Here is a 15826-nt window from a genome sequence, read left to right as displayed (position 1 = left end):
CAAATATATCGATATTGTTCCGCTGGCATTGTTGTCATGAACTGTAGCAAACCACCTTAATCATTATGTTTTGTGCAGAATCATTTGCTACCTTGTAGCAGAGAGCACATTAAGAATCCCAACTGAGAAACAATTGAAACCGTTTTCTTTTGGGATGATTCAACTGTTCATTTGATGGGGTTTTTTTCCACCATCTTGCCAAATCAATTTCAACTCCTTTCAAAAGATAAATTATAAGACTTCAATTTGTTTTAATGACTTAGTTCTCTGCTGAGTGTACGGAATGTAATTACAGCAGCATGAGTTAAAAATGCATACAATTAATCAAATACAGTAGCAATTAAATAATCTGTTACTCGTTTTTAAAGTGTCAGCATTATTGAAAAGGGTTAGCTACAACCTTACAGAAAAGTTTTAAAAATACCATTCAGATACCAGCATGAATAAACCTAGCCATAGCTACAATGTTGATTTATTACACCGTGTTTGTGAAACTGTAACACCTTTGTATTTGTAATGATCTGCTCCTAGCGGCCGATGAGTTAATAATACTAACATCAGCATATAACACGCACTTGCCTCTCGACTGCGTAGCTTGATCTTTAGTTGAATGGTAAGACGTTCATCATTGAACTGTCCAGTTGATGGTTCACATCCAGCCCTTGCATTCAATTCAATGGGCTGAGATGCCAATGCATTACATAGTGATATGGTACCAAGTTGACAAGGTTCAAAGATATTTTATATTAGAACATAAGAAAAGTTTTGGAACAAGAAAAGGCTGTCTGGCCCATCAATGCTCATCCCTTCATAGCACACTATTTGCCCCTTAGAGGATCTTTTTTTATGTTTTAGATTGCTGGTTTGCTATTCCATGATTTTTTTAAAAAATTTGCTTCCTACCTTCTGTTCTAAACCTTTAATCAGTTTCCATGTATCTTGTCCTCCTCTTTGTGCTCAATTTGAAGTAGTGACATGAGTTAACTTCACCTATGTTTTGAAAGGGATAGCGCTAATATGACTTGTATATGATGTCTACCGTTATTTTGATTGGCTACTCTTGTTAAACGTACCCCTCCGATTGGCTGAACAGATTTCTGGAATTCAGGCCAGCTGCATCAAACACAAACAAAATCCTTCTTACAGTATTTAGTTGATTCTTAAACAATGGTATCACCTGGGGGAAAAAAGCATATTACGTTATTACAGAAAATACATTTTTATTTGATTTACAAATACAGTCACGGAGGACAGGAACATACAGTGTTGATGAACATGTGGGCTTGGTGTTCATGCATGCAAGTCATGGGCAAATGCTCTTAAGTTTCCACGTAAAGTATCCAGACGGGCCAAAGCCAAGTCACCCTACAGTGTCCTGTGTGCTTGGCAAGTTGCATGCAAATTACCGGGCCTGGCCAATGGCGGACCTCAATTTGTATTAAAACATTTATTTAAAACTAGATTACTCATAATATAAAGATACAAATGCTACTAAACATTATACAGCTTGCTTGTGTTTAGAAGTAACCTTATACAAGTTTAACAAAGTAAAAGCATAACAAAATGTTATAAAGCATGGTGAAAGCCCTGTCATGCATAGGGAAGCATTTAAAAGCACAGAGAGGTAAGGTAAAACAAAATACAGAATACAAAATAAAAAAAGATTGCAACTATGGGAAATGCATAGTAAAACCATGGGAAAAGCCTGGGAAAACTGCAAAATAAGAGCCTGTACTTTCCATTTGTGCATGTAGGCCTATACAGGTATGTACATTACTGAGGTAAAACTCACAATGATGAAAACAATAGCCTTCTTATCATCCATTTCTTAACGTTACCTCCGAATTGTTGATTGAGTGTTGGAGTGAAGGCCTCCATTTAGGTTTAAAAGTAAATAAAGATGTGTTTGTTCATAGATAGATACGGGCAGGTGGACTCATTCCACAGAAACAGCACTGAGAAACAGACAAAGAGAAACGTGCTTCTTTTAATCTGTGCCGTTTCATTACTTACAAAGAATGGTGTGGTGTCGTCGGGCTGGGGGGGGGGGGGGGGGGGGTTACAAAGTGTGCCGATTGGGAGACGCAAAGTAAATGTATTGTTAAACAAGGAGTTAATCACTTTAGTGGCACATGTGGGTGTAAAGAAGTGTGCTATCCCCTGGGGCAAAGTCCCCCCCAGTTGCATTTACATGTCAGTTATGCAAAATTGTAGTTGTTGAATGAAAGCTTCCCCTCCCTCCCCAGTGCATGCTAGTGTTTGGCTGGTTGGCTGCTGGCAGCCTGTTATATTCAGAAACTGGTTCAGTCAGGGCCACTGCACATGTGTGGATCTCCTAAAGAAGAGAAGGACTGCCGTTTTTAGGCACATCAAGTGGATGCTTAACAGTAAGAGGGTCTCGTTTTCAGGCTTGCTTGATATTCTTGCTTGAAGTGTTCGGGTTTCTGGATTTAGAGAGGAGCGTTACAGGGCTGTCTGGCCCAGGGTCTTGTACAGTAAGTACGTTTGAAAAGCTTTTTGTTTTTAGCCGGCTCTTAGATTTAGATGTTTATTATGGATGAGAGTGTATGCATTGTGTCATGAAAACAAGTTTCATTTTACCACTGATGTTTTTAGGTTGTGTTTTTTTTTTTTAATTAATGATTTTTGTCATATTAAGTAAAGGTGATGCTGTTCTTAAATGTACTCATGTACTATACAATTTAAATATAAAAAGTACTTTGTTTTTAAATATAAAGTGACACAGTACAGATTATCTGAAAACAAAGCTTATGTGTTAATAAAATAAGTGCAAAACATTTGTAAATTATTTTTTTACTTGAGTAAAAATCCAATCTCTATAGTATAATGCTTATTTAGGCATTTTGCAATGTGTGTGTTTTTGTTTTTCTGTATAAGCATGAACTTACAACAAACACACACAAAAAAAAAATCAAAATGCAAGGTCCCCTATTTTGCCAGTGCAGTTTATTTTAGAGCCAGTAATAAAATCTGAATGTTATTGGGTTTGTTTCATCGTCTGTTTGCTCCAGGAAGCATCCTGTATAGCTATCTATTGACAGATCCCTGCTGTCGGGCAACTGTGAAGAGTTGACAAGCAGTTGTTCCGAAGTGATGTTGTGTTTGCCTCATCACCTTCAAAGTGGGAAAGGGTACTGAATAGTCAATGCTAGACAAATATATAAACGTCTGTATTTGCAAATACCTTTATAAAAGTTTACCCTGGCATGTTTGCAGTTGTACCACGCTTGTCCCATGACATTTAACATAGTTTACCCTGGTTTGCCATGTTTTTTTAATATATTTTAGTATACCTCATTCTTTACAATGCTTACCAGTGCTTTACCAGGCTTTCACTATGCTTTCTTGCACTTTGCTATTTAGTAACTGGGTTGTACAATTTGTGTTTGGCTACTTGCATTTAAGTATTTTTCATTAGACTTCCAAAATGTTATTCAAAATACCTGAACAATAAAAAAAACATAGGGGGGGATTCACAAAGTGTTTTATTCCAAACTGTCATTAGCACATTAGAACAGTAGTAACTGTCACATTTAACAATAACAGCCCTTGAATTAAAATCCACAGATGCTTGTTTTGAGTATTGTATCTTTAATGGTTGTTTTTCTCCCTGGTGCTTAAAGGGGGCTAATGACACATTGCAGTAAGTGGCTTTTCTTCAGGTTAATACACAGGTATTATAATTGCAATAGCAAGAGCATATACGTCATCTTATCAAAGCACTTTAGAAAAAGAAATACACTGTACAGCCAATGTATTAAAAGCAAGGATGTTCTTCTAAGCTGGGTACAATTACCTAGTAAATAAGTATTATATATGCCCAGTTAAGGCAGGGAGCAGATGCTGGTGATGCTGTAAGCCGTGCTCTGGAAGCCACTTTCTAGCTTCTGTCACCAGAGAGATGACTTGAAAGGGTCTTAGCTTAGTCCCGAGTGGGCTGTAGTCCACAGCTAGCACCACCTGGGTTCACATGCATCCAGAGGATAGGGTGTAAATTAAATATTCATGGACAATTATTGATTACAGTGATTATGATTACCAAGATCCTCCTGCAGTCACACTGAGAAGTAGGTAGGAAGCCAAGCCTGATACTCTGTCGCTAGGGCTGCAATTTCAGAGCATGTCACTCTGAAATATATTGCACTGTGTCTGGGAAATAGAAAGTCACTGATACTGGCTGGGTCCACATTCGCTTTTGTTAATAAATTCATATTTTCCTCCAAACTGCAAGTCCAAAAGATTAAGCTGAAGCCTTGCTTTCTTATATCAGGAGATATATAAACAACAGGCCATGTAAAAAAAATAAAAGGATTTCATCCCTAACTTCAAATATGAAGTTGATTTTTCTGAGGTAAAACCTTATACGAAACTGTGGAAAAGTGGTTAACTATGTGCAGGTGAAGGTAACGTTTTTTTCAAATCCAATGGCCTGATGGCAAAATAACAGTAAATAATAACAATGGTAATGAAGCAATACAGCGGCGTGTATTGCTTATTTGTAATCCGCGGGTTGGCCTCGGCCGAAATAATAACAGTCCTGTTTTTAGTTCACACACACGTAACACATACAAAACACCAACACTAATCCACCGTGTGTGCTCTAGTGCTCGTGGTGAATACAGCTCTTTAGTGCAAACAAAAGTGCAGTGTTGTTGATCCGGGTTTAGTGCCGGCCTTTGGTAACAGCTCCGGATCGTATTAGGCGTCCAAATAATCGCAAACAGTATTATTAACAAAAAACAAACAAAGTACTCACGTTTCGCAATACAGGTTATCCTTCTGGTCTTTTAAGTCTCCTTTTTATAACGTCACCCATGACCCCTTGGTCAACGAGTACATCCGCTCCTCCAATCCGTGGATGCCACGTCGTTTCCCGTCCAGGTCATATATATATAACATTTAAACATGCATTCTCTAGTCTAGCACCCACTCCAATTTTATAAAAAGATTCATTTATCCGAATAAGGACGTTTTGCACGACCGATATTCCATGCTAGGACTCTTCGTTTTCCGGTTTTATTTTTTTGATCACGTGATGCTGTTGTTTTTTGTTTGTTTTTGCCGACTTTCAATTAAACTCTTGGAAAAGTGTTGATTGTGAAGCAAGTTCACTTTAGTTTTTTTCTCCCGTGACTTGATTGAGACTGTGATTATGTTTCATTGATAATGTAAAAAGAAAAAGGCAGCTCCTTATTTTGAATACAAACTGAACGCAAACAGCGAGTGAAATTAAATGTATTTAATTAAATCGTAATTAATTAAGAAGAAACTATTATTTGCAAAACAGGTTCTAACATTTTTGCAACAAGTCATTAAGATTTTAAATCCGGGAAAAGCATTAACTGAACTCGCTTTTTGTGTTCGGTTTGACTTAAAAATAAGGAGCTGCCTTTTTTCACATTATCAATTAAACAGAATCACAGTCTCATTCAAGTTAAGGGAGAAAAAACTAAAGTGATCTTGTTTCACAACCAACACTTTTTTAAGAGTTTAATTAAGAAACAGAGTCGGCACAATATAACTTTAAAGGGGCATCACGTGACCAAAAATAAAAACCGAAAACGAAGAGCCCTATTCATGCCACACAAAATTCACTTGAGTTGTTACATCAGCTTCTTTACTGAACGCCAAAAGGAGCATCTTCTGACTGCTGAGGCATGCTTTAAGAGGCCAACTTGTTTCTTCTCAAGTCTGATCCAGGAGGATATTCAGATGAAAATGTGTTGTGATTTGTAAGCAATTTGTTGCAGAGGAGACAGCGAGGTTTACCGCTGTTTTCACTGAAAGCAAACTCTTCCATTCTGACTTAAGGCATACTTTCATTTATTACTTGTTGATGGTTTGCTCAATGCCATTGTCTCCACGAAACAACAAGCACTTCATTCAAACTTATGAAATTCACTTTCAACTGCACATCTGGCGTGCGGTGTCGAAGGTCATCAAGTGATGAAATATCCTTGAAGGCTCAAAGAAACAGGAGAGAGAGAAGAAAGAATAATAAACACGAATGAGTACAGAGAACAAAATAATAAACTTGTTGTGTTTATTTTTGCTTGTTCTCTTTTCGTGTTTGTTTATTATTCTTTCTTCAGTTCATTGGAGCCGCAAAGTATGCGTCACCCAGCATTTCACTGGAAGCCACATGCAGCTCGCGACCTGCGGTTTGGCCACCTCTGTTAAAGAACATGTTTCTATCGACATTCTCCATTGGCCTTGCACATGGTAAATTGCAACTCCCTGGGACACTGTCAAGCGCTGGTCTGTCTGGATACTTTTCATGGGAGTTCTCTGCTACACTATGAGTTCTTTACCCATGACTTGCATGCATTAACACTAAGTTCACGAGTTCATCAACACTGTGTTTCTATCCGCAAACAAAAATGCATGTTATATGTGAAGGACCACATATCTATCAATCTACTCTATCTATCTATCTATCACTCTATCTCTATCTATCTATCTATCTGTCTATAGGTTTGTTTTTTTGTTGTTTTGGGAGTGCTTGTGAATATAGTGCTCATGGTCAGTGCCACAGTGACTGCTGTTAGGAAGCAGCTAGGAGAACTTCCCTTCTCACCTCACCTGTCCTGCTAATTAGTCATGAGTCCCCCTTTATTTATGCAGTACTCAGTATTTATAATTTAGTATAGTGCAAGCTGAAAGGCTCGAGGTATTGAACAAAACAAAATCTTTTCTTGGCTTTACTGGTAAAGACAGATTTTTACATTGAGCATGGCTGTGGAACATGGCAGTTTATCTCTAGTTAATCCAGCTAGTCTTTCTCCTGGCTCTAGATCTTTCCTGTCAATATCAATCAAGTGATACCTTACAGGGTGATGAATGACCTCTACAGGCTTACTGACCCCTGGATCCAGGAGGTCAATCCCATTTCAAGCTAGTGAACCCAGCCTAGCAACGCAATCAAAAAACCCATGCCATTTCCAGACCAAGGTCACATCAATTATACGGGTACCTTTATAAACTGAAATACTTGGATAATACAGACATGGCTTACACAAGAGCATCGTAAGATGTGTATATTATATTCAGTGTTTTATTTGAAATATTGAACTAATTTACTTATTACATAAGGATTATAAACTCTATTTTAAGGATATCATTTTATTATAGTATTTTTAAATGTTAGTTCATGAGTACAATCTTCATTTTTATAATAAGTTCATATGTATATGTGCAGGGTGTCATTTTGCATAGATTGAGCAGCTTCACTTCACGGTCCTCTCCCTCAAACTGCAAAAGATGACATCTCTTCTTACATGTATTTTAGTACTAAACTATACACCCAGTATTACCTTTCAAGGTTTGATCAATATTACCACCAACTAATTTTACATACAACTTTCTTACAACAAACTGTTCCTGGTCGTATATTATTATTATTTGTTTATTTAGCAGACACCTTTATCCAAGGCAACTTACAGAGACTAGGGTGTGTGAACTATGCATCAGCTGCAGAGTCACTTACAATTACGTCTCACCCGCAAGACGGAGCACAAGGAGGTTAAGTGACTTGCTCAGGGTCACACAATGAGTCAGTTTAGCTCTTTAACGTATCATGCTAAAAACATTTCCCTTTTAATTCTAGGTTCACTAGTGGAAGCCGTGTTGATGACTCACAGTGGCTATGAATGCACTACATGTAGTTCCCGCTAAGGCAAAACCAGCTTCCTCTTTACTTTCGCACTTCCTAGAGCCAAGAAAACATGGGAAGTGTCAGTAGCCTGATATCAGGACACAGTTTTCACAGCAAGCACTGCCGGGCCTCTGAATACAAAGTGAAGAAGACAAGCAAGAAATCAAGCCGTGGTGCCGACGGCCTTCTGAGGTATGGTTTCTCCCAGGACTCCACCAACAACACCACCAAAGCCATCTCCAAACTGGGAAAAAGTGAGGACTTCTTTTATATCAAATTGAGCCATAAAACTAGAGTGCCTCACAAAAGCGAAGGTGCAAAACCGTCCGTCGGAGAGGAGGAGAAGAAAACACAAGCTGGAATGGAAGCTGTTTGCTCCACACCGCCAAAACTGGTGCCGTTCTCCGGAAAACTCGAAAAGGTGAGTTAAGAATTACAGCTCACTGTTGCATATTGGTCTCCAGTGTTGTACATGGCTGCTGTTCCTTCAAAGCCTCCTTAAGCCTTCCTTTATTGTAGGTGTACCGTACCTGAGTTGTCTGTTGATAGTTTTGTAACATTGCACCCTATTCAGAAAACATGTCTGTATTAAGACATTTTCTTTTTTCTTTTAAGAGTGTAAATAGTTCTGGAAATAAACTTCTAATCTTCTCTATGACAATTACTTAATTTAATTAATCAAAATGGGTTTTTAAAGAAAACAGTCCTTAAGAAAACATTCTTCAGTATATATATATATATATATATATAGAGAGAGAGAGAGAGAGAGAGAAATATATAGATATAGATATAGATGAATAGATAGATAGATAGATAGATAGATAGATAGATACTGTATAACAGGAATTAACCCTCACAGTGATCTGTTTATTTTCAAATAATTTATACAGTATTTATAAATCAGCTGATAAATGTGATATTAGCCACAGGAATGTAATCATGGCACATCAATACAGTCCCCACATGTTCTACTGAGTGAGATTGAAATTAATACCATCCCTTTACTGAAATGCTAAAAGGTTTATACTGTCAAGCCAGCTTCATTAAGTCTTAAGATTGAATAGAAATACCTTGATCTTCTGAAAGATTTGCTGCAGTAGGGCCATGCTTGAGCAAACCTCCTCTCAATGGCTCTTTATGCCTTTACTTAGGCATATTGAAAATATTGCTGTCTTAGGAATTAAGTCACTGCACAAGAATGCTGAATCAACATACTTACCTTTCTCACCCAAGGGTTGCTTATTATTAATATGAAACAGCAATGCAATCTGTCTTAATGGAGCTGCAGGTGTGTGTGTGTGTAGAGGCAACAGGAGGCAGTATAAATAACTTGGGTCTTTCATGATGGGGTCCTTCTACCAAGATCTGAAGGCAATTTATTGCACCAGCCTAGCCATTTTATTGACCCCTATAAAAGCTTTTCATGGTACATGTGGCCTGTAATTTTGTAGTTGCGTCTGCTCATGTATGTAAGGCCATGTTTTTGCAATGCCTTACTCGTCTCAGCCATGATCTAACATGCTTTCAGTACATGTATATTCAAATGAAACATACTTTTAGACACATTTTACTATGGCGCACTACATTTGATTCGGATTGATGATCCAGTGTTTCTAAAGATTCTGTGGTTTGTGAGGCTTATAAAATTAAGCATTAATGGATGATGCAATGGTCATTACCTGCTAGATAATAGACCGCAACGACAGTTAGGTGTCCTGAGCTGAAGAAAATGGCGCTTAATAGAAGACAAGACCAATTATCCACAGGTAATGACCGCAGCTGAGGATTTTAATGCTATTATAAACTGAACAATAGTTTTATGTTTGAAGACCTTTTTAAATGTGTCTTTATGTTATTTCTATGACTGGGTGTACTTGAAATGCAAGCTTTAAGATTCTAAAGTAATTTTAGCTTTTAGAGGGCATCTACAGGTACTTGTGGAATAATTCATGCTCTACTCTGAACCTGATTGGCTGAAACAATCTGCAAGGTTTATTATATACCATAATAGTGTCTTAATATTGACAATGTTTTCCACCAACACAGCTTCCCATAGTTCCCATTCTCCTCATGAAGGTGCCTGCTTTTATATCAATTATTATTTAAGCAATCAATCATAATTAGCCATCTTTTCTTTTGTGTTCAAGTGAACTTTGTATGCATAGATTGATTTAGACACTATTCTCACTACCTGAATAATTCATGATTACCACATGTTGAAAGCACGTGATTGCCGTTCACTTGAGTCGCAATTAAGTTTTAACATCTTGATTGCTGTGTGTTATTTACAGCTGGCAGACTGAATTTTTCATAACTTTGAGACATATTGGTAAAACTTACAATAACAAAGTAAAGCGGACAAGTGTTACTGGGGAACATGTTTCAGAAAACGTTAAAAAAAGTTTTAATAAACTTCTCTGTAGCTATAGTAAAACAAAAGTGGGTATGGAGGACTTTCATGGAAATGTATAACAAGTTACTATTACAGCAACTAGAATAAAAGTATCAACATAGCAGAAACACATGCATGAAATAATGATGTAAAGCCTTGATGGAACAAATGACATTTTCTTCAGTTGTTTCAAACATGTCTTTATGTTCTGAAAAATTGATCTGCAAGACAATGCATAGGACTAGATTAACAACTTCTTTTCTCTCCCCTAATAGGGAACAGAAAAGGGTTTGATACGGCCTACTGCATTTAAACTAGTCATTCCTCGGAATAGCAATTCCACTGTTCACTCAATGGAAAGCCATAATAACTTGAAACAGGTCCAAAACAACAAACAACTCAGCCCTTCTGAGAAACTAAAGGACCAGGATCAGAAGCAGGCCAACCACTCTGGGACCTTGTCAGACTCTGGTAGGAACTCCATGTCTAGTATCCCAACACACAGCACAACTGGCAGCTGCCAAACGGACAACCTCAGCACTTCCGCTGGCCTCCCCAACAGGTTTGGAGGGTCTGCCCAAAACATGAACCAGACTAGCAGCGCAGGCGTACCAAATGACAGCAACATTGTCAGCCTCAAGGTAATGTCCTTATCCGACAGTGGACAATCTTCTCCTGGTCAGAGTGGACCTTCTTCAGGGCAGGTGGACCATTGTTCCGAAAACGTCACTTGCGTCCGGTCACCCATCTCCACCGATGAGGCCCTCATCCTGAAGCTGGAGCAGAAACTGCTTGAGAAGGATAGTGAGCTCCAGGACCTGCAGGTCAGCTTGGAGGAGAAAGAAACAGACACCTGTCAGCTCTTTGAGGAGAAACAGAAGTACTGTAAGGAAGAGATGGAAGGGCTGAAGCAGAGGTGCTCATCCAAGTTACGGCAGGTCTCCCAGAAGGCTGTGCGAGCTCAGCAGGTCATGCAGCTCCAGGTCTTCCAGCTCCAGCAGGAGAAGAAGAAGCTCCAAGATGATTTGAACCAGCTGGCCCAGGAACGAGACCTGCTAGAGGTCAAGCTCAAGTCCTATGAAAAGGGGCAGACCCAAATGGCGCCAACACTGGAGGAAACACAGTGGGAAGTAAGTGATTGAATGGTTTGTCTTGAGTTCCTTATACTGCCTTAATTTGAGGAGGTCCATTCATAAGTCAATACAAAATGTGGTTCATATGTTTACATACCACTAATATAAAACTGGTATTTACACACAATTCACATTAGTAATCCATTTTAGTGCCACAGTAACATAATAACCTGCCTGCTGCTGATTCGTGACCACAGTGCTATTGTTGTTCCAAACCTTTTGTGTTGACTTCATTGTTGGCAATGCTGCGGTTTGCTAATAATTAGGGTTTCTCTAAATGGAAAAACATTCCTAATGGGTACTCTGTTTTCACCTCCTTTACAGGTGTGCCAGAAATCTGGAGAGATCTCTCTACTGAAGCAGCAGCTGAAGGAATCCCAAGGAGACGTGAGCCACAAGCTGAACGAAATTGTCAGCCTCAAAGCCCTCCTGAAAGAAACTAAAGCTAAAATAGAGCCCATGGAGCAGAAGGTCAGGGAGATGGAGGAGTCTGTCCACACGAGGACCATGGAGGTGGAGGTATGTGAGAATGAGCTTCAGCGCAAGAAGAACGAGGCTGACCTCTTGAGGGAAAAGGTGGGCCAACTGGAGACAGACATCCGGAACCTGAAGCAGGATCTTGCCTTGGTCAAGGAGGAGTTAAACAAGCAGGAAGCCAGTGGTCGGCAAGCAACAGGACAAGCCAAATGTCTTTCAACTGCAGTGCATGAGATGGAAACCCTGCAAAAGGAGGTGGAAAGGTTGAAAGCGGAGTTAAAGGAAGAGAGGCAGAAGAAGGAGAAGATGGTGAGCAGTTTTCAGCATGAGAGGCTGATCTGGAACCGGGAGAAGGAGAAGGTGATCAAGTATCAGAAGCAGCTTCAGCACAACTACCTACAGGTGCACAAGAAGAACCAAGATTTGGAAAAGATCCTGAAGGAGCTAACTGTGGAGCTGGAGAGTCGCACAGAGTTGGACATTAACGTGCAAAGTGCAGACATTCAGTACGACAAAATTATAGCCACGGAAATATAAATTGTGTGACTACATTTTCTGAAGCACATTGCTTAAGGTCTATCACAAGGGTTAACCCACATCCAGTTACACTTTCATGGACATCAGGTTCTGTGCTTCAACTTTAAGTTGCTGAATGGATTTTCATTCCATATAAACCACACTGCTTGAGGTCCCATTGTTTTAGTGGATAGTGTGTTATTAATTCAATGGTCTTTAATCCTGTCCCATTTGGAAAAGTTATGAATCTTTCCCAAATGACTTCTTAAACCCATATACATTTCTGAAAAGTACAATGTTTCATATGCTAATATGAGCTTGCTTTGAGCAGCCCTCTCCTTTGTATTTGTCCTGGTAGTATTTTCAGAGGAAATCTATGTCTCTGTGTCATTTATCTGTCCAATATTTCAGTAAAGCAGGTTGACACAGTTAGTGGTAAGTGGAGTTCTTCCTGGAAAGACTGCAGTAACACAGGGGTCTCTAATGCATATTAACCAGCATGGTGCAGGCTGCTTTATTGTAGTTATCCACATGCCAGTAGGAAAGACCTACCCAAGTATTTCTACAAATGATGCAGCCTCATTCCAAGCACGTCGGTTTTCTATGTATTATGTCTACCTACACTTCCACATTCCATCTGTACAAATATACCTCCTTTGAATCGCCAACTATATAAGCCCAACCTCAAATCCAACCCAGACATCTCCACTATATTTATGGGAAATATTTACCCAGGTGCTTCCACATTCCTATGAGAATTGCATACACAGTAAGAACACTTGCTGGTTTTATAGAACTAATCTTAACCATCACCCCCCAAATCTAGGCATACAATTCTCTATTCTGTTAAAAAGATCTTCCCCCAACCAAAGCCTTAGCCCTGATTCTAAACCAACTACCAAGCCCATTCCTTACCCTAGCTCATATCATAAAATGGAAGATCAGCGCGATACTTGAAACATTGTTCAAGCACCTTAGGCTTATGGAAAGTAAACAGGGTCATGCCACTGAAACAGCAACAAAGAACAACTACCGTGGAAACAACATCACTTTAGCACTGCATGATACTGAAGAACCAGTACCGCAGAATTTGGCAGTTTCCGGAGGTAGTCAGCAGAAGTCATTGAGCAGGTTGATTCGTAGCCTGTTAATACTCTGGAAATCTGACAGTGTTAAAAAAAAAAAAAAAGAGAACGGTGATAAGAATGAAGGAGTAGAGATACTGATCCTCTTTAGGGAGTGACTCCACTTGATGTAAAGAACACCTCAAAAAAGTGTTTGCTAATGAGATTCCATTCATAACTGTCTATTTTCAATGACAACAAGACAGGATAAAGGAGCTCCTTAAATGCCGACAGCTGGCTGCGCCCCATTTGTTATCCAGGTGCTAAAAATCACAGTGGCTTTGTTGAGTTGAATTAACTACCTTTGGTGCTGTTGTTTTGGTAATGAGCCATGTAGGTCTTTGACAGCAGCCATTTAAAAAAATACTGCTGAATTTATCTTCTGGGGGTTTATGTTACTATTTGTGTTAATTTGTCTGGTGTTTCACTGAGTATGTAATGAACAGAAAGATTTTCAAGGCTCAAAAGAGTGATAAAGAAACAAGTGGTATTTTTGTATAAGAGGTTTGTAACACAGAGAAAATAGCACCATGTAGGAAGTAAAAGAGTTTTGGTGTTTTTATAACCTCTTTTGTCTATCACCTCTAGAGCACTGTGTTCAAACTAGTGGACACTTGGCCGTTTCTGCTTGAGAGAGGCCCAGGACTGCATAGGGTGTTTAAGTTAGGACAGTCTCAGAGCTTTTAGAGAACATCTACAGGCATCTACCTGCTATGTGCTTGACTGTAGACAATCCAAAATGAGACTTTCAACAATTCTAATCTAGTTACAAACCCATGAGCTATACACTCCTGTCAAATGTACAACCGTTTATGCAGAGCAATGCAAACTTGTGAGATGTTAAACCTGAAGTCATACACATCAACTGGTCATTCGATAGATAACGAAGAAAAATCCATTCCATATTGAATTAAAAAAAAAATGCAATAGTAAAAAATACCTAAAAGAAGAGATTTTCCATAATATTTTCAGGTCGAAATTATAAGTCCTATGTATTTCATAAACTGATTTCATGCCAGTTTCTTTCACATGCAAAATGGCTAAATCTGTTTAAGTAATTAGAGTTACACAAAGCACCAGGAAATACAACAGATAAATCATTACTTTTAACATTGTTTCAGAAGGAATGGGGTTTGCATATGGTCATGAGGTGAATACTCATTTCTAAGAGGTTGTCTCTCACTTACTCAATCAAATCCTTTATCTAACCAGGTAGAACCAGCTCAGATTCTTATTCGTGGTGTTGTGAAACAAGGCAGGTGGAATGAAGACTTGCCTTGGTCAAGGAGGAGTTAAACAAGCAGTGGTAAAATCTGTCCTTCAGATAAGTACCCCACCCTTTTAATGTCCATGGAGCAGGCATAATGACTTGGATTTAGAATTTTGCTCAGGGATCCTCAAACCCTACAGCACAGCACCCCAGGCTTTGCATTGACTTTGTTTAGTTGTCCCCATTCCAAGTACGATACAGGCTCCACCTAGCTAAAATGGAACGGCTGCAGGGCACTCAGCATGATGTTGCTTTAGCATGTACTTCAGGTGTTGTTTTAGATACCCTTGTTTATTGGGTGTAAAATGAAAGGTGGCTTGGTGCCTGACATGTGAACATCTGCTCTTTTTGTTTTATTATCTTTTAAAGAAATAACAGTTTACCTTTTACTTAGCTCATTCCAGACAGTGTTCTGCAGCGGAATGTGTTACAATGTTCGCTGAATATGCCAAATTGTTTTTTCAAGGTTATGTTTTTTGATATTATTGTACCCAAGCCACTTTGGTTGCCTCAGAGCACAGTGGCGATGTAAATAGATTGCTTATGCTTATCTACTTCTACTCTGCATGCTTGATGTGTCACCAGCTGTCGAGCGGGACAACTGCCTATTTAATTGACTTCTCTCCAACACATTTGTAAAAAGACTGAAACTCTGCATTATAAACATCTGCTTTGCTAGGGGCTGGTGACACGAAAGGAAAATATTGGAAATGCTCTGTTATTTATGTATTGTATATTTTGTATTTATTTAAAAAATAAAGTTGAATCTCATTGATAAAAGTCTGCACCTCTTAGTGTTATTTTGTTGCCCTGTGCCCTGTTTAAAAACAGCAACAACAAAAGAGAAACTTCCGTAAAAGGTTTGAATATAATTAGTATTAAGAAACCATCTGCCATTATCAGCAATGGAAAACAGATTGGATTTGGAGAAGATTGCACATATACAGTAAGAGATTGGTAGTGAATGTACCATTGTACTGCAATAGATAACCAGAGTAGATTGGCCCATGCCATTGTGCTACCACTGATATTTTACAATATGAAAATGTTACCATTGTGGTACTATATTAACAGTGGCTTGCTCTATTGTATTTCAGTAAGGACAATCTTGCATTAATTAACCACCTTTATTAGAATACAAATCTTATAAGTATCCGAAACATTGACCCAACAATGGGTGTATAATAATAAGTAGAATGATTCAAAAGCATGGCAAGACTGAGTTTGCGAAATAGGTAC

General features: G+C 38.7%; 1 protein-coding gene across 4 annotated transcripts in view; it reads left to right on the top strand.

Moving 5' to 3' along the window:
• The window catches only part of LOC117397932 (leucine zipper putative tumor suppressor 1-like), a 47096-nt gene extending 31736 nt beyond the window's left edge, over positions 1 to 15360 (top strand). Inside the window, exons 1-4 of one of the 4 annotated variants that reach the window (XM_059013636.1) lie at positions 2066 to 2387; positions 7628 to 8096; positions 10343 to 11197; positions 11525 to 15360. In XM_059013636.1, coding sequence (XP_058869619.1) covers positions 7746 to 8096; positions 10343 to 11197; positions 11525 to 12214 — 1896 coding nt within the window. In that variant the 5' untranslated portion in view covers positions 2066 to 2387; positions 7628 to 7745 and the 3' untranslated portion in view covers positions 12215 to 15360. Of the gene's footprint in view, positions 1 to 2065; positions 2500 to 7627; positions 8097 to 10342; positions 11198 to 11524 lie in introns of those variants that run through there. The other 3 variants (XM_033996900.3, XM_059013634.1, XM_059013635.1) reach the window with 3 other exon arrangements.
• Positions 15361 to 15826: the final 466 nt, after the last annotated feature.

The sequence above is a fragment of the Acipenser ruthenus genome, chromosome 46 (genome assembly GCF_902713425.1).
Source record: "Acipenser ruthenus chromosome 46, fAciRut3.2 maternal haplotype, whole genome shotgun sequence".
In the NCBI taxonomy this organism is placed as follows: domain Eukaryota; kingdom Metazoa; phylum Chordata; class Actinopteri; order Acipenseriformes; family Acipenseridae; genus Acipenser; species Acipenser ruthenus.
This window is presented reverse-complemented; position numbering and strand designations above follow the sequence as displayed.